Source organism: Strix uralensis, chromosome 6, assembly GCF_047716275.1.
Source record: "Strix uralensis isolate ZFMK-TIS-50842 chromosome 6, bStrUra1, whole genome shotgun sequence".
Classification (NCBI taxonomy): domain Eukaryota; kingdom Metazoa; phylum Chordata; class Aves; order Strigiformes; family Strigidae; genus Strix; species Strix uralensis.
In genome coordinates, this window is record NC_133977.1 from 41,243,102 (window position 1) to 41,264,897 (window position 21,796).

Sequence of the window (21,796 nt, forward strand, 5' to 3'; positions counted from 1 at the left end):
GGACTCACGATGCAAGACAAAATAGTCTAGGGAACTCTAAAACATGGCAGTAATTTCCTGATTACACCCCAAGAATTCAATGAAAGACACAAAACTTGTACTGTCCATCGCTAGTCTCCACTGGCTTGCGCATATATACCTGCATGCACATAACCGAAGATTCAGCTCAAGAGACCTGGTTGAAGGCCTCTCTGTAATTTGAGCTTAGAAATTATTCAATTCCTGGGTTACCTGTAATTAGTACTTGCGGGCACTGTTTGCATGAAATAAAGAGCAGCAGTCCGTGCTTTCCAATGCCACTTCTTGGCAGGGAGCGTGCAGAGGACACAGTTGTCTTGTAGCTCTTCCTGGAGAAGATCCATCAGCTGTTTGTGGGAACCACCATAAAAGGCTTCAATGAGAAGAACACTCATTTTCCAAGGACTTTTGGATTCTGAAAATGACAACAGAGAAATATTTGACTTTAGGAATACTTTTTTTTTTTTTTAATTTAAGAAAATTATATTGAAAAAAGCAGAAACCTATTGCAAGGCCGTATAGCGTCTTCATTTTTCACATGAAATTAATCTTTCATATTATATTAATGAGTTTACTTCAGAAAAGGCTACTTAGCAATTATGATGATAAAATTATCACACCTATTAGTTTCAATCATTAAGAGATACTGTTTGTAATTTTTAAATGAATCAGAACATGCAGGACTTTTAAAAAAAGCTGTATTTTGAATTTATTGTTTTGTTTTCAACCAGATATTTGAAAGCAGCTTTACTTTACACACTCTTAAATACACACAATTCTTCGATAGATTAGTAAGCAGTTTATTCATTTTTACATAGGTTTCCCCCCTTTTCCTGGCACTGCATAAAACTAAAGAACAATTCAAACACACTTCAGCCCCAACAGTTGCTAATAATGGTAATTTGGGGAAGTGACTTAAAGCCAGAGAGCAGCCTGAGGAGATATAGTCTGAGCATCACCCCAGGACTCCCTCCTGCACCACTGGGATCACCACCCAAGCAACATGCTCAGACCCTACAGGAGATGTAAACTATGTTATTTGTTTTGAATACTCCAAAATGGCTGGAAGAGAACAGTATCGCAGGCTTAAGGAAGCTCTCAGATGAGAAGCCACAGAGCTGCTCACAAACAGGATGCAAAACGTGCTGCCCAAAGTGAAGGGAAAGATGAAAACGCTGTGACTATTGCTCACCTCTTTCATGAGTCACAGACTTGGGGTACTGAAAAGCTGCTTTTCAGATGCTTCAAGTAAAACCATCCCATACAAAAGTTGAAAACAAAACCCTGAAATGTGTTCCATCATCCATGACTGCCTCTCTAATAGCTCCCTTCTCAACATACCCTAACAAGGGAGGACTCCCCCTAAACTAAGCTTCATATCTCATGCTGTATATTGCAAGACCATATATCCTTTTCCTGACTAGTAATTTCTAGTGGTTTCAAACTGTAATCCTTATCTTCTCAAACCCTCTGGTGACGAGAAGTGAGAATTCAACACAGAACTACATCCTCTCCAGAAAATCTCAGTCACCACCTCAACCTTGAAATTTAGTTAAATTCAGTTCAGGTTAAAGACATTATGTATTCTGTAATCAGAGGGTAGAAAACAAATAAAAAACCCACTTTACAAGTGCACTGTAGCTATCAAAAGATCAACTAGCCAGCAACAAAAAACACTGAATAAATTTAATTGGAAGACAAAATATAAGAAACCTCTAGATAGCTTTGAGTCATTGGCCCATCACGGTGCAAGCTGAAACGGTGATGTAGATCTCCTGGGTCATTACAGATCAATCAGCAAGAGAAAAAGTATTCCGTGCTCTGACTTTCTTGCCATAATCCAGCCTGGATTCAGGTTATAATTTGCTCTATTATTCACTCCCCCATACTGTTTCAAATTAATTATTTTTTGGACAAATATGCCTTCTGGAAGCAGAGGCTTCACTCCATTTTGGAGCTTGCTTCTTTTCAGGTAGCAATGCAGATACTGATCTCTTTTCCACTGACCTAATTTCAAAAATCACACTTTTGTGTGATCACTGACGTTTTCTGAATTTACAATGATGTAACCGAAATCATAGTCTCTACTCCAAAGCCCTTTTGGAGCCTGAAGGGTAATAACTGCTATAAAAACACAAGCTGTGTTTTAGAATATGCACTATTCACCTAAAGAACAATTTGTAATTAATCATGCTATGCTTGTCATCAAATGTCGCCAAAAATTTAACTCAAAGGACTAGAGGGAAGCGTTTTGCAAATTCAGCCCCTAAAAAAGGGGGTATGTGAAAAGTTGGTAAATGCCACTGAGTCAGTAACTCAGGGAGAATGAGCTGCAGTTAATTTACAAATCATTAGCGATATCAGTAATAAAGTAATTCGTTCATGAAATATCTGATCAAATTGCACTTCATCAGACTAGTTCTGAAACCAGTTTTGTCGCTAGGTTTAGCTGAATCGACAATGTGCTTTTTGGTTTTATTTTGCAACAGTTTTCACTGTATGTCCCTTATGGGGACAGAGAATGACTGTACGTGCTGACGGTAAGAGACTTTTTCAGTTCTCAGGTTTCCTTCTTGCTTAAAGATCCTGACATTTAGGTTACTCTGCATTTACCCTACCTTTAGATCTATTAAAAAAAAAAATGCGTTGTGCAAATATTAGACAAATATTGCCATACAATAAACTTGCTTTGGCTATTTACATTGGGAAACAGCGTTGAAATTGTGGCTCCATCATGGAGCAGCGTTAGATGGCTCCTGCTATGTAATTCTTCACAATAACACTTGAGACCCCACAGGAGCAGCACAAGAGGGTGAAAAGCAGCCATGGCACATTTTTCAGAGACAATCTGAAGCTCAAAGGTTTTCTTACAAAGCTCTCGCTCCCAAAAATTTTTAGGTACTAAAGTCACTAAAATCATCACTAGCACTTGTAGGCTTCTAGTGTTGTATGATCTGTATAAATTACCAGCAATATACATCAAATTCAGTTTAGAAAAAAATGTTATGTAAGGAGCAGTATATGGCATGCTTTGTTCTTGTTTTGTTTTTCACAAGATGCTACCTAAATATGAAACTACTAAAGAATAATGGCAGGACAATATATGTCACATCGACTTCAGGGACTGACTAAGCTGGAGCAATGAAAAAGTCAATAAATCTTCTATTTTAAATAGATACAGTGATAATGCAAAGGAAATCATATTATATATAACTAATAATTTCTTGTATTTAAAAAGGCACAGAGGAGGTAGGACACAGTCATTTACCTCATATTTCGCCCACATGACTTCCAGTTTTGTTCACATACAAAAAAAACATCTATTATTTTTGCTTCGTTTCCCTTGACCTAGCCAAGTTAAGGTAAATATGTACCATATACTCCTCAGAGGTCTTGAAAAGACACAGCTGATAAATGGCCTGAGAACATTCACCGTATCTGATGGAATGCAATCCTCAATTAAATACAAATCACTCCAGGTATTCTTTTCCCCATTTCAAAGAAAACAACAAATATTAGAAAACCAGAACTGCTTCCCCTTTCTCATTACAGTGCTTCCTCTCTGGAGCCAGCAATCCTGGGTGTTCCTCTAACAGCTCAACCCCAGCTGCAGGGCTGGAGCACCCTTCGCTTGCAAAATCTGTTACCCTGCCTACACCGTACGTAGCAGCACATCCTTCAGGATATACATTAATAAGAAACTATGTGAAATAAGTAAATCCTTCCAAGTAGTAACAGTGTCAAAAATGACATGACTAATAGAGAGGTATATTGAAGCACCAAGATATTTAGGTAGGTAATTAGGTGCTGTCTCAAAGCCAGCATCTCACAGTGACATTCATCCAGGACTTTTGTCATTTGCTTCAGCTCTACCACACAGCAAGTGATGGAGTCCTTAAATGGGCCACTGCTGTCTGACCCAATAATTTTCCTTTAAAAGAAAGAAATTCTGAGTCCTATACAGAGTAACAAATAAATATTTACTTTAATGGCACGGAAGAATTATCTGTTCAACTAGCCACAAAAACCATGGCTTCTTTTTAAGCTCTAGGTGAACACCAACTAAAGTATTTTTGTTAACCAATATAGGTAGAGAAAACTCATCATTTTCCATGATTTATTAAAGAACACACATTCACTCTGTCTTATAAACAGAAATGTGGTTTCACAAACATTAGCATAGCTCACATCAGAAAGCCATAATTAGCTCCGTTCAGACAACATAAATTACAGATCATGTTTAAATATCTGTCCAACAAAATAGTTGAGCAACAATCCAAAACCAAAGGAATAATTGTTAATATATTCCATAGGTAGAGAGCTGCTATTAGTTACAGGAAATAAGGTATATGGTTTCAGTAATGATTGTTTTAACGGTTACAGTCCCACACGTATGAGAAATTTATTCCACCACCGTATCCAGAGCACACGTGGTTCAGTATCTAACAACTCAACTGACTACAAAACCCATCAGGTATGCATTGTGGACACAAACATACTTAAAAATTTGATGATTTCAGATAAACACACCGTAATACCTAGTACAGGCAGAAAGGTTTCATGTCCCCCATTCCGATAAAATGGGATTTTCCAGAGGACTATTACAGGGTCTTTACCTTTCCTCCTTCACCCCTTCTCCCTCCTGGCCCATCCGAAGCGTGGATGTGGCATGTACACACACACACAAACCTAGATTGAAAGAGCCTGCATTACCCTCCCACTCATGACAGTGACTCACCAAAACCCCAGAGCTATACCTTAAACACAATCACATTTTAATGTTTGACCAAAATTTAACTCCTATTTAGATCACCCAAAAGTACCGGCTCTAAGGTTTGTCATTACTAAACTGTGTAAGTGCACAAAGCGAGAATGCCACTTAATTTATCTTTTATATAAGTCAACTGGAAAAAGCAAGAAATTCTCTACTTCTTTTGAGAATGCGGTAAACCAGAATTGTTCACCTTTATTTGGACGTCTGCATCAGCACTAATATCAGTTTACTGGTGACACCCATAAACCACAGTCTGCCCTGTCCACACAACCTGAGAGTTGCACACACCTACAGAACACCAAAAACCAGTATTACCTGCAGGGACCAAGGATGCTAAACACTGTCTGCACTGAAACTTGTATGGATTGCACTGCCTGTTTTTGTTTCACTAAACACTAGAACACAACATTTAATTTTACTGTGCTTATGATCTGCAGAGAGCTGGGGATGAGTCTCTTTAACCAAGTAACAAACGATAGGACAAGAGGTAATGGCCTCAAATTGCGCCAGGGAAGGTTTAGACTCGATATTAGGAAGCATTTCTTTACAGAACGGGTTGTTAGGCGTTGGAATGGGCTGCCCAGGGAGGTGGTGGAGTCCCCATCCCTTGTTTAAGAGTAAAGTTGACTTAGCGCTTAGGGATATGCTGTGGTTGGGAACTGTCAGTGTTAGGTCAATGGTTGGACTGGATGATCTTCAAGGTCTTTTCCAACCTAGACGATTCTGTGATTCTGTGATACGTCTACGTTTGCAAAAACTGCCTTTGTTACATTGACAACCAATTCCCAGTCAGAAATAAAAATAGAGCGAATGGGAGAAAATGGTGCAAGTCCCAGTGGTCTCAGGTAAGTTCCCATCTCGGAACTCTGCCTCAAAATCCCTTTTAGTTTAAAACTTATTTATGATACTTATTTGAAGTACTTGCTTGAAGGACTGCTAAATTATTGCTTAAAGGACTGCTAAGCTATTCTCCTATGGACTATTTCAAGATCACTGTAAATACATATATACTGAAAAATCAGCTGCTTGTAATACACTTTAAAACACGCAACTATAATTTTTTTTTCTCATTCTCAGAAGTATGTTCCTCAAAATGCTCACACATCAAAGCGTGCGGCAGGCGTGTATCCCTTATAGGTAAGAAGCACAGCAGAGCTTGAGATGATGCAATTAGAATTGCAAACAATGGAATTTTTAAAGAATTGTTTTGATCTTAACTAAAAAGCAAACTGCGAGGATTGCCGGGTTCAGTTCTTACATCTGTGCTTTCAACCCTGAAATGCAACAGCAGGAATTGAAAGTTACAGTTTAAAGATGTCCCACAGCTATTAATCCAGAGACACCCTGACACAGGAGACAGTAATGGTTCCTTTTGGAGTCTACATATTTAGAAAGTAACATGCTGTAAAATCTGCACATTATCCCGTGCATGCTAAGTAAACAGTATTGCTATAAATCCTTACAAAAAAGTTAATGCATATGCAGAGTACACATTTTAAAACTCAGCATTTAAATTGTTTTATTATTTTATCTAGGCAAAGGCACTAATGACCTTCATCGTTTCTTGCTGTAAATTGAATTTGGGTTTTTTCAGCTATAGAAAAGCAAAAAAAAAAATCCTTAGGATCTTCTTTTTCACCTTCTTTCCTGACCCAGTCTAAGATTGTCATAAATACTTTGCACCTATACTTCTAGCTGTCCTCAGCCAACATCTTTGAAGATCTTAATCTACATTGAATAAAGTAAATAATTGCAAATTTTTTTTTTTTCTTCCAGTGGAGAAAAACATCTGTGTATCACATTTATGGTTAACTCAAAACCACATACAGCCAACACTACCTCAGTGGGGAAGCATACATCCTCCTTTGGAGCACAGCATTCAAAAGACATTTTCAGGGAAATTTCACTGACCAATCTAATTCCCAGCACATTGTGAACAGCAATTACAATACACAGCTTGGTTTGTATGTCTCTAATTGACCTACTAAGAGGTGTACATGGGACTAAACACTACTCAGAACAGGGTATCAGGGATACTAAATAGTCTGTAAACTATTTTTGTGAATTCAGGTTAACAAAAGCAAAGTATTTTTTATATTTAAGTAGGAGAAAATTTTCTTGATTTCTAAGCCAAAAGAGAAGGGGAAAAGAAAAGAAGAGGTGTGATGGAGAACCAAGGCCATGCTCTGCCAGAGAAACAACTACAGCCACGACTACCCATTGCCAGCAAACTGAATTAACCTTCCCCAGTTTGGTCCTCTGCCTCCTCCCTTTAGTTGTCCTATTAGAGTTACAGAAGTCAACCTGAATATGCTGCAAAGCAGTAGATATTCAACAATTATCTTCAGAATAAGTTCTAACATTATTGTGGGTAGCTCTCCGGCCAGCATCAGGATTTTTTGGGGAAAAAAAGTAAAATTAGTACAGACCTAATATGAGAGTATAACCTGAAAATGCAAGGTTAGCAACTGTATTTGATAGAAGATTAGTTATTCTGATTTAACACTTAATTATGAGCTCCCATTTGCTATGTAATTCAAAAGCCTGGAACAGTGATAACTTACTTTAACAGAGACTGCTAATATTCTTTAATGGTATGCTGGTTTTATCCAACTTATTTGGACTGTGTTTACAGCGCTTGAAGACTCAAGACAGTTTACAAGACCCATCTCTTCCAGTACTGTACCTATTACTATAAATTTGATAATATTGATGATCTTGAAGGCTTACATTAGGCTTAAATAGATGAACGATACTTGATTTAGAGTATCTCCGAGTGGATAGGGAACTAATAGGTGTGGTAATAGGAGATGTAGCGCTATTTTTAAACTTGACAGGAGACATATTAGTTGCTGGTTCCCTATTATAGCAAAAGCACCAGCCTGGTAATAATGGGCTGGCATTTTGAAGTTCCTCCGATTTATCAGGAATATGATGAGAAATGTGTTCCACACATTCTGGGCTTCAGACCAGCTTCTGTATAGAAAGGTAAGCGTTACAGCCTGCATTCACAGCCAGTTTAAGAACATATACATCCACTTGAAAAAATTACTTGTAAATATTTTAACTAATTTTATTTGAAAGACTTATAGTTCGTATTAGCTAACTGATTAAAAGGCAAAACACTTGTTAGAAGCCATCATTAATTTCTCCATGACAGAGCAGAATCACTCTACATCAAAAAGTTGGTTTGTTTTCTACAGAAACTTTAAAGTAGTAAAACCTTAAATGATGAATAACAAATCATTCTCATATTATCGAAATGTGGCATTCAGCACTTAAAACACTCTTCTTGTACAAAAGCTGGAATTGCAAGAGTTAATTTAAACATTAATTTAAACATTAGGCTTGGTAGCCTGAGATGTTTGGCAGCAACTTTTGAGTGGGCACAAGCCAGATTTATTTTGCAGTCAGAAACTATCCATTTGAATATGTGATGAAAGGATCTGCATCTTCAGTCACACCTTGAGTCAACAAAAAGGATGGGATGAGATCTACTGTCAAATCGAGTTCAACTGTGAAATCCGGGAAGAGTCCCACACGGAACAGTATCACCGAGAGACAGAAACGTGAACTTCACAACACATTCCAGTAAGGTTACTTCAAAATGAAATTCAATCATGACAGAAAATGGACTTCAAAAGGGGTGCTAAATGTATCTGCCATGTTATTCACCTAAAGACCCACAACACAAGCAATTTAAAATTATAATCATGAGGATTTTGCCAAGCTACAAAACCCTTCACCAAGCGAAAAGAATAAATCATCAGGTTTTTGTTAGTTTATAAGAAGCAACATTTAAGTATTAGATCCCTACAGCAGTTTGGATATGATGGTGTTGTGATTCATAAAGTAACTTCAAGGCTGCAAAGTTACCTGCACAAAAAAAAAATCCTTAATTTAAAATATTAAGTACTAGAATTCAACAGATGAAATAATTTTTGATCTTCCACTTGCCCAACTCCTGTCTTCTCAGGAGAGAGCTGAACCAGTGCTTCATATTATGAATCTATGAGAACAGAAATACATCTCATTAACTTCCGTCCAGTCAGCATCATGTCATCTCTTTCATAAACCGCTCGACAGCTCTCAGATTCAACAGTAAACATCACACAACATTGAATGAGGACTTTATATGGCGCTAAACATATTTTTCCATTTTAAGAATATTTACATCCTATTTCCAACTTGACATACAGAAGATATGTTATCCACATCAATTTATAAATCCAGAGCAATTAGAGTTGCCAATCTGATTTAGTGGTGCAGCATCATGCTTCCTGTAAATCATTTCCCTACGAAGTTTTGACTGAGCCCTCTGGAAGGGCTGTAGCAATATTAAAGGCTCCAGAGTACGACCACAGAGCTTTCTGACAGCTCACTGCAAGTGTTCCCCAACATCTCTGCTGACCCAAGAAAACCAAATGTAATGACTTAAGTCACTAGTTTCCATTCTGTTGTCTGCAGAGTCTGCAAAACACTTCCAAGGATTTGCTTAAAGCAAAGAAGAAAAGCATATTCATACATTTTATTTTACTTTGCAAGTATGAGAAAGTTAAGGGGTCTACCTCCTCCACTGGGAAGTATCTATGGATACACACATTGCAGAAAGCTGAAAAATACTGACATGAGTTAAATAAAGATGTCTGTTATCATCTGTCAATTGAAATAGTGAGCATTTCAGGAAATATTTTTTTTTCGTGAATAAAAGCGATATGCAAGCATCTCAAAACAATCTGTTTTGGAAGGTTATATTGGTTATTTTGTAAACAAGTTTAGATTCTGAGCTGATGTTTTAAAAACAGATACTGCAAAAAGAATAAATATTAATATCTGGGGGAGACCCTAACAGACGTGAGACGAGCGTGGCCCTTTTTAGCACTGCCACAGATAACAGCGAGGCAAGGACACACACAGAGGACGTCAAGATGTAAATTTTTTCCTTGAAGATTATCAGATGGCTGATATTACAAAAGCACCCTTAAAAATCACCACCATCAGAAAGTCTGTTCCTTAAAAACTTTGGTTTTGTTGCATGTAACAAATCTGGCTATAGCACACAATCTGCACTGTAGTCTTTAACAAAAAGTCAGCTGCTTTTTTTATTTTACTTCGTTATAAATCATTAACATATTATAAAATTCACTTAGGATTTCAGCAGTGTCACTTGAGAATCACTTCTCTGGCAATCCTGAAAAAAAAGTCTGAAAAGCCTTTACCCTGCTTGAGACAACCGGCCATGCTCCTAAAACCTTCCTCCTAAAATTGAAAACCCTTATCAAAATCAAACATCCTGTTCAACAAAACTGAAATGATGCTGTCATTCATCAGCTACTTCAACTTGAAGCACCAGAGAACCTGCAGAACCACCTTCCTCCAACCTTAAGAACATTAAGTATGGTTTGTAATGGCCATGACTACTGGGGTAAAGAGAAAAAACATCTTCACTGCAGAGCTCAGAGCTGGAGAAACTATTTTAAGGTCATTAGAAGATCCTAACTATTTAAAGTTTAGCTGGCTATTAGTAGGTGCTCTTACTGACATTGCTGATATGCTGAAATGCCTGAAATACCATTACAAGCCAACACAAGAAGCCATTTACACCTCAAGCATGCAAGGTCTGTGCTTAATATTCCCACATCTTCATTTCATAGTCACAAAGATCACAAGTTTTCACCAGCAAGTGAAAGATCTGTTCTAACTGGCACTAAAGTGTTGTGTGCAGTTATTCTGGTCATGGGGAAATTCTTAGCAATACCATCAGTTAAGCATCCACAGCAGCCATAAGCAGCTCTTGGAGGCCCAGAACAGCATATGGACAGCTTGGAAATACTTCTAAAGTAAAAGCAGTGGTTATCTCAGAGAGTCTTCCACGTGCAGTCAGACTCAAAGCAATGCTACAGCCAAAACCTTTGATATTATTTTTCATTATGCTTTTTTCATATACAAAGAATAGTCAACTGTGGCGCTTAAGACATTGAGAAAACACACCAGGTACTCGTCAAAACAGTCTTAGCAACTGCTCAGCAGAAATAATGCTGACTTGCCAGTACTCCTGCAAAATCTGCAGCATTCGCTGTTGCTCTAGATGAAAGCCAAGAACCCTTTTGCTGCGAAGGCTTTCAACCCAAACACACCAAACATTAGCACTAGGAAAACTTCCTACCTGTTAACCAAGCCACACAACAGAAACTTGATGTGAAGTAGAATCATTTTTAAATTTTTAAAATTGAAAATATAAAGATGCAATTTTTAATTGTTTCTGTCTTTGCTAGAATTCCAATGAATTTAGGTAGTTTAAAGAATTTTTAGTGTCACCTTCCAGCTGACAAAAGGGAAATTGTGAACCCCTGTCACCTTCATAAACTTCCACCCTTCACAGCTGCACCTTCTCCCAGTCAGTGTAACAACTACCCTCTGCTGAGCAATGAAGTCAAGTCTGCAAAAATTCAAGCAAAGAAAGTTTAGGCCCCAGAAGTTTGCTTTATCTAAGTGGATTTTATTGGTGGTATATTGGAAGTTACTCTGTGATCCAGGGAAGTTAGTGCATCCATACTCATCAGCCACAGCGGAAAATAAAGATGCTGCATCTTTGCTGTGCTGGCTCTGGACACCTCTGTTCTTGGCTATTTTTAGAAAAAACAAACAAGCTTATGGAGATAACATTAAACCTATCATCAGTTATCTATTTATGTTGAGATTTTCAAAAATCACTTTCGTAAAATGGATCTGAATCCAAGAGCGGTGTTACGTGGGTCTTATCTTATTACAGAGTAAATGATTCAGATCTTTCTGAATCTTTTCAGTTCTGATCTTTCCATCAGAGAGGTTGGTCCCACAAAGATCAGTTGCTGTAGATACTTGAAGGTGCTATACAAACCTGGTTTAGCCCCACATTTAAGGCAGAAATAGCTCCAGAAGACACTTTCACTCTCCCAATTTGAATACTGGAAATATAATTAAGAGAGAGAGGAAGGGGCAGGGAAGGGAAGAGTAAGTTGCCTCCAGCAAACATATAGAGTGGAAAACAATGCAGACAGGGCACCCAAATTAAGCAGTAGCAAATGCTTTGAGAAGTTTAGAAAAGGAGTTATTTCCACCTATCTGCATCGATCAGGCATTAGTTCACTTCTGCTGAAGAGAACTTAATCCAAACTCTGTCTGTTCATTTCAAAGTGGCTAAGAATCCATTTGTAAGGTGCATTCAAAATGCGCCAAGATGAACAAAACCTGTTTTGCATGCCAATATCCTTGGAGAGGGCAATATTCATGCAAAATGATTCAAGCTACTCTTCAGAGCTGCAGCACTCTGCCTTCCTACTGAAGCTCTGAATGAGCATGGACAAGAGAGATCCATAAAGGATTTCTCCTAGAGTCTATAGACAGTTCCTTTCTTAACACTCATGGAAGCATTTTCTTGGGCATCAACAGGATGACTTAGAAAAAAGTCTGCTTTTTTCTTTAAAGCTGTTTTTCTTTTCAAGCTGTGTAACACCACTTGATATTTAGTGTGCATTCAACTCACATGAGCTACTCAACCAAGCACTAGGCTTCGGCATACTGAAGGTGCGTAATGGTTGACTAACAAACATAGACCATTTCACATGTTTGTGCTTATTTACAAATACCACTTACATACTGCTGACATTTATAATGACACCTGTGATGTTGCTGACACACCACTACATTTGTAAAGTTTGCATCTACAGGCACAGTCGATTCTAAGAAACTTGCTAGTGAATACACACAGCATTTTCTTTGACTCTAACTAGAAAGGTTGTTTTGACTATTTCCTACTTAAATAGGAAAAAAGCTTCAGAAACAAGGTTTAGTGAGGCTAATGCCCCCACTGATTTTCTTATCACTCAACACTAGTTCACTCTATTACTTTTGTCAACAATTTTCTCAAAAATTTTCTCCTGACCATATTATTGGGTTGCTTAAATTACACTGTAGACACATACTCTTCATACACAGAATTTCACGTATTTGTTACCATTACTGCTGCCTACTGACTTGTTATTCCAAAGTCTATGACCTCTAAATACAGCACTTCAGCCCTTCCAGAAACCTTGACACAGTGTTTGACGACAGAGAAATGCTTGGCTTGGTTTTGTATATGTAAGTAGACTATAAAGAATTCATCTTACAATGGAGGCAAAAAAGGGAACATAGATGATTTACTCAACTTTTCAAAGTCAAAGGAGTCCTAAACTATCTTAAGATGAAACAAAACACCAGATCTATGTACACGTTCTTACAAGCTAATTGTAAGAAAATGCTTGGATTCGATAAATAAACCTAATAATTATATAACTTCTAACCAAACATTTTCAATTGTTTTGTTTAAATATGCTTTAAACAATTAAATGTAACTGTCCTACCTCCTCCCTCCAACCCCAGAATCGTACTACATCTTCTGCCTGGTGTTTTCCCATTATTAACAACAAGAGGTTTCATTTATCTGCTTTCATCCAAAAATGCTGAAGAGCTTAACAAACATTAATTAAACCTCACAACACTCCTGTGAGTTAGGTAGGTGTCGTTATCTCTACTTTACAGATGAAAAAACTTGAATTAAAAAATGTGATCTGCACAATTTTCCAACAGTAGTTTTATAGTGAAGCCAAGAGCAGAAGAAAGGAGCAGTGACTCCTATGTCCCTACTTCCAGCCACCACAATACACACTCTCCGTTAAACTGGAAGGAATTTACTTGCGTTTTTGCCACACATGAAAAGTGTTCTGAAAAACAGTGTTAATTTTAATTAACGTGAGCCCGTGTAAGAAAATACAGACAAAAACATATTTTACCCAGATTGTACTTTCATTATTTCATTAATTTTTTTTTTAAACTGAGTATGAGACAAAATTTTGGGTCCTCTATTAATACCACTCTTCATCTGGTTAGCTGACGAATTCCATCTTCAAAAGGAAAATCCACACTTCTTGAAACCATATGAATTGTTTCTCATATGACTGAATCCCTGATTTCCTCTTATCATTTATGTTTCTTAACATCTACTATTTTGTTTCCTATTCCTTCACTTTATTTTCTGATTATTTCACCTTCTTTTCTGCATTTACCTTAGCCCTACATAATCTTTTTCATCTTTAAACTTTTTCAGTGACACAATGAAATCTAGAAAGGAGACTCACAGAGTATCTATCATCTACTACCTTGATGAGAGGTGTATCAAATTCTCCTGTCTCAAACTACCCTTTCTTCCAACTTTTTCCTACATATGGACAAGTCCACCATGTCTCCTATCTGATAGGTCTACAACCTCAAATGTTCTTCTCTTTCCCCATCATGCTTCATTCCTCATTAGAAAATCTCCAGTTTCAATAGTCCTTTCTTTTCTGTTCCAGAAGCAAAAGCTTCATGGCTCCCTTGACTTATTTTCCTTGCCTAATCTCCCGTCTCACTTCTCTGCCTGGCAATTCTTCCCCACTCAAACAGTCTAAAACACCTTTACAAACAATCTCTTTCTTCCTCCTCCATCTTACCACATCAAATCCAAAGTTTTCCTCTTCACCTCGGATTTTTTTTTTCCCCAGTTAAGACTTAAGGCTCGTTTCATCCCGTTCTTCTCATTCTCATTAGGTTTGCTTCATACATCGCAACTTCCCATCAGGAAAAAGGAACAGCTTTTAACATGTTGCCAAAGAGTCATCCATTTTTTGATCAATTCTACTCCATATGCTCTTTCCAGTCTCCCCAATCTTCTGTTCTTTTTCTACCCTTTCCAGCCCCTGCTCATAAATACTTTTGTCTACTAACACTCTTCTTCACCTATTCTGTACATACTCCTCTAAGCCTAATTTTATCAACCTCTGGTCTTCTACACTCCTTCTCATACCTTCTGTCCATGTCCTCTTCTGTGCACGCTACAAGTTGATACCTTGAACACATCTTACACATATCTATGAACCTCTCTATACCACTAGGAACCAGACTGTCCCACAGAGGTAAAACTACTTCAATAATGCTTTCAACCAGTCCAAGAAGCATACGTCCAGTCTCATTTTTAAAAATGCTAAATTTTTTCTTTGTGAAGAGACTTGCTGAAAAAGCTGCAATCCTCAAAATCAGCCAAAAAATTTTGTGTATTTTCACAGATCTAACAAATCTAGTCTATAAAAGTGGTAGCCTCCAACTCCACTGTTTTACAAACTAATCGTTATTGTTAATAACTGTTTCTGAATGGACATGTGCATCACTCAAGCTAAAGAACCAGCTACTAAAATACAAGTAGATTAAATAAAGGGGTTTTTTACAACAAAAATGTAACAATATTTTTGAAGTTATATGATTTTCTATGTCTTCTATTTTTCTTATTTTAGAATCAGCATGAAAAGTTAAATTAGGTCTTTTTTATAACCATACAAGTTAGCACATCTTGTTTGTACTGCTTGTTCTAATGAAGTGAGCCTACATTTGCCAACGTACAGTAAAAATAGGTAGCTTTGTTATTCATATACTCTCTGCAAGTAGCAACTTGCAGGCTTTGAAAACTGCTCACATCGTATGGAAGTTGCAACAAATGTTCAGTCACTGTCTTCTCTTTCAGCTCTCAAAATTACAGCTGGATTCTTCAAACATTACGTGTGGTTTCTTGCATTTCAAATCTTCTGAACTACTTGGATTGCAAGAAGCAAAAGTTCTGCCCACAGATACTTTCTTGCTCCCACTGACTTCATGGTACAGACAAGAAAGTATAGAATAGCAGTAAAAAGCTGCTTATTTCACCGCATACACCCGTCAGTGTATACAGCATCCCCCTGATCATACTTCAGCTGAGCAGGATCGTATCTGCTTCTCCAGCACAGAAACCCAGGTCTATTCCTTTTTCATCATTCCACAAAGGTGAAGTTTCAGAAGAACCTACTAAGCAAAATATTTTATCACATATGCTTAGGAGTACGAAAAGCCAGCGTAAGGAAAATTATGGTTCTCCAACAGCATTTTCGTGTTTAGTTACCATCACAGTATTTAAATTCACGACTTCTACATTATTTCACAATGAGCATACTATGTAATGGGACTAAATAGATGCATCATTGGTTACTATTTCTTTCCATTTTGAGAAGACTTGCTGAAGCTCCCTCCATTTCTGCATGCGTAACAACGGTCACGAGTTTTTTATTTAACCTCTGCAGGCAAAAAAAGTTGCATTTTTTCCTTTCTAAAATTCACTAAGGTTACCCATTCCTTTGTATTCAGCTAGTGGTAGAAGAAATATCTGAAATCCTTTGAAAACTTCAGATATTCAGTACAGATCAATAAGTTTCATTATGAGAGGCCTCTCACAGCACATTAGTCTCACTCTCCATTTACTTCTTACAAACCCAATGTTTTGGCTTTCCTTTTGGTTTTTTTTAATGTTAGTGAATTTTTAGCTCCAAAGCCACGAATGGTGTGAGCCTTGCCTGCCACAGAAGCTGCCGCTAATGAGCAAGCACTCTCCAATGCTTAAAAACAGGTTGGGACCCAAAGAAAATCACCGAGTCTCCTACTCTCTTATTTTTTTCCTCTTTAGATATATCAACCCTATCTTCACTGAAAACAGTCACTTTTCCCAAATAGCTTCTTATGGTGAGACAACAGAAAATCAAATTGCTTCTGAAACTAATAATTAATTTTAAACTCTTCATTACACAAAAAAAATGTTTGCCTCCATAATAAATGCTTCACTTTGCAAGGACTGTAATAAATTACCCTCTTTGTGGCAGATGAAAATCCAGAGCAAGAATTGGTTTTGCTCTTCTAAAGCCCCTCACAGGGCAACATCAGACCAAAGTGTGAGCACAAGCTTCTCGGGCATCAGAGAAACACCGGGAACATCAGACGCTGAAACATGTGTAGGTGTATTAGCAGTCCTACCATCCATCTGTCAGAAATCTTCGATGTTCCTGCACATCACCCACTGGCAGAGCTGTCTGCCAAGCAAAAATATTATGAAATGTTCATTATATGCTCAAATCTCCCCCCCTTCCTGAGGAGGAAATGGAAAAACCTGTCCCTCCACGCTCACTTTCGTTACCAAGAAACGGTGAAAGACTTTCAAATTCACCCAGAAAGAAAACCTACCAAGAGACCAGGACTGTGAATTTAGATATATTTTAGCAAACTTTACTTACCAGGGGATATACTGACTTTTAGTTCACATATATCTCATTTTTTAAGGTACGTTAAAGACTGAGTTTACAATTAACTGAACAGACAGCGTACAAAAGGCTTTTAGAACTACACCATATGGTCGAGGGAAAGGAACAATCTGGACTATCCACATTTCAATCTGCAGGCTTGTCCACCTCTATAACACATTGTATTGCTGTAATAAAATATTAAGATAGAAATGTAAAAGTGAAAATAATCTATCTTTTGCACTACCAGGGAACAAGGCATCCTACAGTCTAGTGCATTTAATAAATATTTTAAGTTTTATGATTTTGGCATGCTGAATCAGATATAGTCAATAAAATTCCCAATTCATTTAAAACAGTATTTCCAGAAGGATATGGGTGGGTATTCATCTTATGCTTCAGGGAAATAAAAAATACCAGTTTACACAGGGTATACTGGCAGCAGTTTATGTAACAGATGACACATTCTTGGAAATCAAATAAAAGCAGAAAGAAAATACCCATTGTTGCTTAGTGAAGGACTAATCACATGGTCACAGCTGGAACCAGTGTAAATCATTCATTAATAAAATTCTGTTGTAGTAGTCACTTTTTTCTGCTTTTCAAATGCCAATAGAAAAAAAAAAAACCTCTTTCAATTCTTTGCAGAAAAGATACACTTCTAAGTATTTCATAGTAACTATTAAACTTACTAAGTCTTTGCAGAAAAAAAGATACCTACAATGAAGGCATTGTTGGTGCTAAGGAAGAGTATAAATACATTTGTATTTTATACATAATCCCAGAATATACTCCAAGAAGATACTTGCTACACTTGTGAGGTACTGGCCTGACTTCTGATTGCACAGAATCCACATCTTGAGAAAAGTCAGCTGAAGTTTTTTGCAGAGTACATTTTATGATGTAAAGGAACTTAAATGACAACCTTGTGAGTCATATCCCTCAATGTAAACTAGACAGTGGCATTGTAAAAGCAGACGCTACAGAAAAAGATCGTGTAATACTCAAGTATTCCATAATTAAATACTCTGTTGGATACAGGTATCATAGGCTCGTGGCCAACTCTGCTTTGAGCAGGAGGTTGCACTAGATGGCCTCCAAAGATCCTTTCCAACCCAAATTATCCTATGATCCCCTATTTTTTCACACTATAGAGTTCTCCATTCTTGAGCTGTGACCCTTATTTTCTCTTTCACTTTAAAAAAAAATATTTCAAGTTTTGTGTTTCATAGCCTCCAAGAGCAGGAAAAAAACCTCATACAAATCTATACGACTTTGCAGATAGCAAGTTATTAAATCACAAAAATCAGATCACCCTCTGCAATTATTCTGAAAGCAACCTCCTGCTATATCAATGCTGATATGTTGTTCTACTCACAATGCTACAGGATAAAAGGTCTGTTTTTCTTATCATTTCAGAGGAACTACTGAGAACAGAAAATATAAACTATACCATTTGATGCTTTAAACTGCAACAATATAAAGTAAATGGGAGAGTTTTTTCTCCAGTCCAAACAAAAAAAAATCAAGATCACACCATTCCTCATCATTCAGTGCAAACACTGCAAGAACAGAGCATTTAAAATTGTCAAGAATTCCTTCAGTTGAAAGGTTTCGTTGAATTTAAAAGCTAAAAATATATTATCTCCCTCATTCTGTGCCTACTAGGCAGTCTGAGCAAAGACTTAAAGCACTCTGGGCTTGATAGGATATCTGGGTTTTATTGCCGAGCCTGCTGAGGACTTCTCAAACCTCTATCAAGCCGGGGACCCTTGAAACACGGTTGCGTAAGCCCTGTACAGCCAGTGGGAATGCTCAAGTGTAGAGTCCGAGACATGCTTACATTTTTGCATGATCAAAGGATCAATTGCTCTGTTCTTCAGTTTACTGTAGTTATTCCTACCTCACAGTGACATCCTCAGCAAAGACATATACTTTCTAAGAAACTGGTTAACATAAAAAAGACAACCTCAGTTTTCTAGTAATTAACTTCAAGCGGTATGAAATGACAGTTCAAAGCACCATCGCTGTTAATAGCATTACTTACATACAGGAGCAAATCACTACCTAAGAGAACTACAATATATAAATCAAGTACAACAATTTTGTCAAGTTCAGAAATGAAAGAGACCCCCAAATTTTCTGCTAACTTCTATTTTAGCAGTTATCTGCGTATTCTTTGTCAGAACAGACAAGATCTGAAGGCAGGCATATGAATTGAGTATGTAAATGCTAAAAAAAACCCATAACTAAAGAAAAGCAACAGCAGACAGCATCAGCTGTCACACATGTATGGTCCATGATGCAGACAGGAAGCTTTTATGTAAGATACCATTTTCTCCTCTTCCTCTCTTCCAAAGAATAAAAACACTGCTTTTTTTGGTAACAGAAAAATGCAGCAAAGCAGATCCTGACTGGCCAGGATAACAGGTAGGTTGAATTCATGCTGGTTGGTGATGTGTTTCCACTTCAATAAAATTATTATTTTTCTTTATTTCTTTTTAAAATAAAAGCTGGAGGAGCATATCTGATCAGCGTATGACTTTAAAAGAACTTCTGTGAAAGAATTAGATAATATAATTGTCCATCTGATCAAAGGAGGCTGCCATTACGCCCAGGAAGAGGAGCCAGGCACCTCGCTCTTCCCCATCCCGGAGCCTGCCAGACATCCTGCTTTTCAGAAGTCTGTCCAAAGGGCTTTGAAACATAATGAAAACAGGCCTAGGAAGACTCCTCCATACGCTTCCCACAAAATATTTGATTTTCTTCTTCATTTGTCTGTTTCTGGATGAAATGTGAAGAAAAAAATACTTATAAATTTGTGGGGAAACAGGCGCATCAAATCAAATTCAGGCACATATCCCCCTGTCACACTTCACATCCCACACACTATATTCTTCTTGAAGCTACACCACGTACACCTGATGGGTATTGCTCTGGATTTTTTTTTTTTTTTAAATCTGCTGCTAACACCTTATAAAATGCATTGTTTCTTCGGACACTGGTATCAACAAAAGAGCCACGACTAAATGATTTTAACGGTTTCCAGGCCTAATTGCCATTATCTGGCAGTTCCCCCGCAGCCACACGAGGCCATCGTTCAGGCTACCTGAGAAACGATGGCTTCGGCTGGCAGCGCTGCCTCCACCAAGCAACACCACCAGCACCAGAAATGGGTTCCCACACGTACCCCTGCACTGTCCAGATGGGTGTGCAGTGACCATCGGGAAAGGCAAACAGCATAAAAATCAAACTTATGAAAATATAAGATTATTAAATCATTCTTCCTCACTGAAACTCCTATACCAAGTTCTAGGTAGCCTGGTTCTTTCAAGAAAAGTGTGACAGGGTAAAAAAAAAAAAAAAAGCAGTATTTAGTCTAGCTAGACAACAAATGTGACAGATATAAGCTAATGTTAATGCTACAAAAGCTAAGATTTATCTTTACTAATCCCTCTCAATGAAAACAATAGGACAGAATTAAAAATGACAAATTTAAGATGAGGGAGCACATTTTGGGGAGGTAGGAAAAGGAGAGACAAGGAGACACATGAGGAGGGCTGCTACTGCTTCACTGAAAGTTGCAATTTATTTCAATCAGCTCTATCTAAATCAGTATAACAACTTTCTCATGTAGACAAGCATCAGGATTATTAATTTCAGTGGATATTACCTGAGTGTGCACAAGAAACAAAATCAGCCATTTAAACTTCTGGGCTGATTTACACTTTGAAGTCAGAAGTAGTAGTCATCTAAAGTGTCTTTACTGAAAGGTAACGAGCAAGTTAATTTATTTAGTTCAGCTCATTAAGGAATAAAAGTCCTCACCACAGTTACATAAACGAAAATAAAGTTATTCATAGAAAAGGAATAACTGTTTCCGAAACATGCTGTTCCTCTGCAGCAGAAAAAAAACCACCACAGAAAAAATGATGCTGCTGGATGAGAGAAAGAAAGGATAATAAAACTGCACCAAGAGTGAATTTCATACTCAAGTGAGGAGTTGATTAATATTTTTGACAGTAACAGAATAAAAAGCGGCTGGGCTTAACCTAATAGCTATTTTACAACCTAAATTTTATTAAACTGGTATTATATTTTGTAATTGTGTATTAAAATGTGTCCCACATTAGGCAGCAAATAGCTTTTAAGTAAACGTTTTGTTTTCTTTAGCAAGACAAATCTTCAACACCAACTGCAAGTACCAAAGCATTCTCTCAAATGTTTTGAGATTTCTTTTTTTCCTCCCATTTCACTCAAAATATGCAAACTTGGATGCCTACGACTAGCACATAAACCTGAATTATGGCATTTAAATCCATTCATTAAAAGCTAAACACTCAAATGGTCTGAAAACAGAAGTTAAAGCAAGAGCAGCTACTCCCTCGACCAGGGCCAGCGAGCATTTGCTCCAAGGGTCAAACCCCCAGAGCTTGGGACTGAGGGTGTCTGAAATGCAAGTCTAAATCTTGGGGTTTTAAGGTGACACATTGCTACTCTCCTCTTTCCCACCCCAGCCTGCAGCTCTGTGATTTTCCATGAGGTTGGTGAGGTTTCTTTGAAAAACCAAAACCAAGTGGCAAGCTCACGTGTCGGGTACAGGAGGGTGCTCTCAAAACGCTCACAGCGTCACTTTTCATCTTCTAAGACAGAAATTCATGTGATCTTTTAACAACTATTTATTTCACACCAAACCAGATATCTCCCTAAAGCCTACCAATACAGCCTGCAGGCATATTTCTTAAATAAAAGTACTGAATCCTTGTATACTTAAAATTTGCATAGCAAAGGGATGAATCAACTATCACAGAAGTAGTAACACTGTGCAGCAACTGCTCACCTCTTGCAGAAGAAA

The 21,796-nt window shown here is 37.5% G+C and overlaps 1 protein-coding gene across 17 annotated transcripts in view; it reads right to left on the reverse strand.

Annotated features, from left to right (window-relative positions):
• Positions 1-21,796, reverse strand: part of GTDC1 (glycosyltransferase like domain containing 1) — a 213,501-nt gene that overhangs the window by 152,243 nt on the left and 39,462 nt on the right. For 16 of the 17 annotated variants that reach the window (XR_012629533.1, XR_012629532.1, XM_074873803.1 and 13 more), the window contains one exon: positions 232-433. The exons of the other annotated variant lie outside the window; for it this stretch is intronic. Coding sequence is in view for 14 of the 16 variants with exons in the window: in XM_074873803.1 (XP_074729904.1) it covers positions 232-413 (182 nt within the window). In the remaining 2 variants the exon portion in view is untranslated. The remainder of the gene's footprint in view (positions 1-231; positions 434-21,796) is intronic. 17 annotated transcript variants of the gene reach the window in all.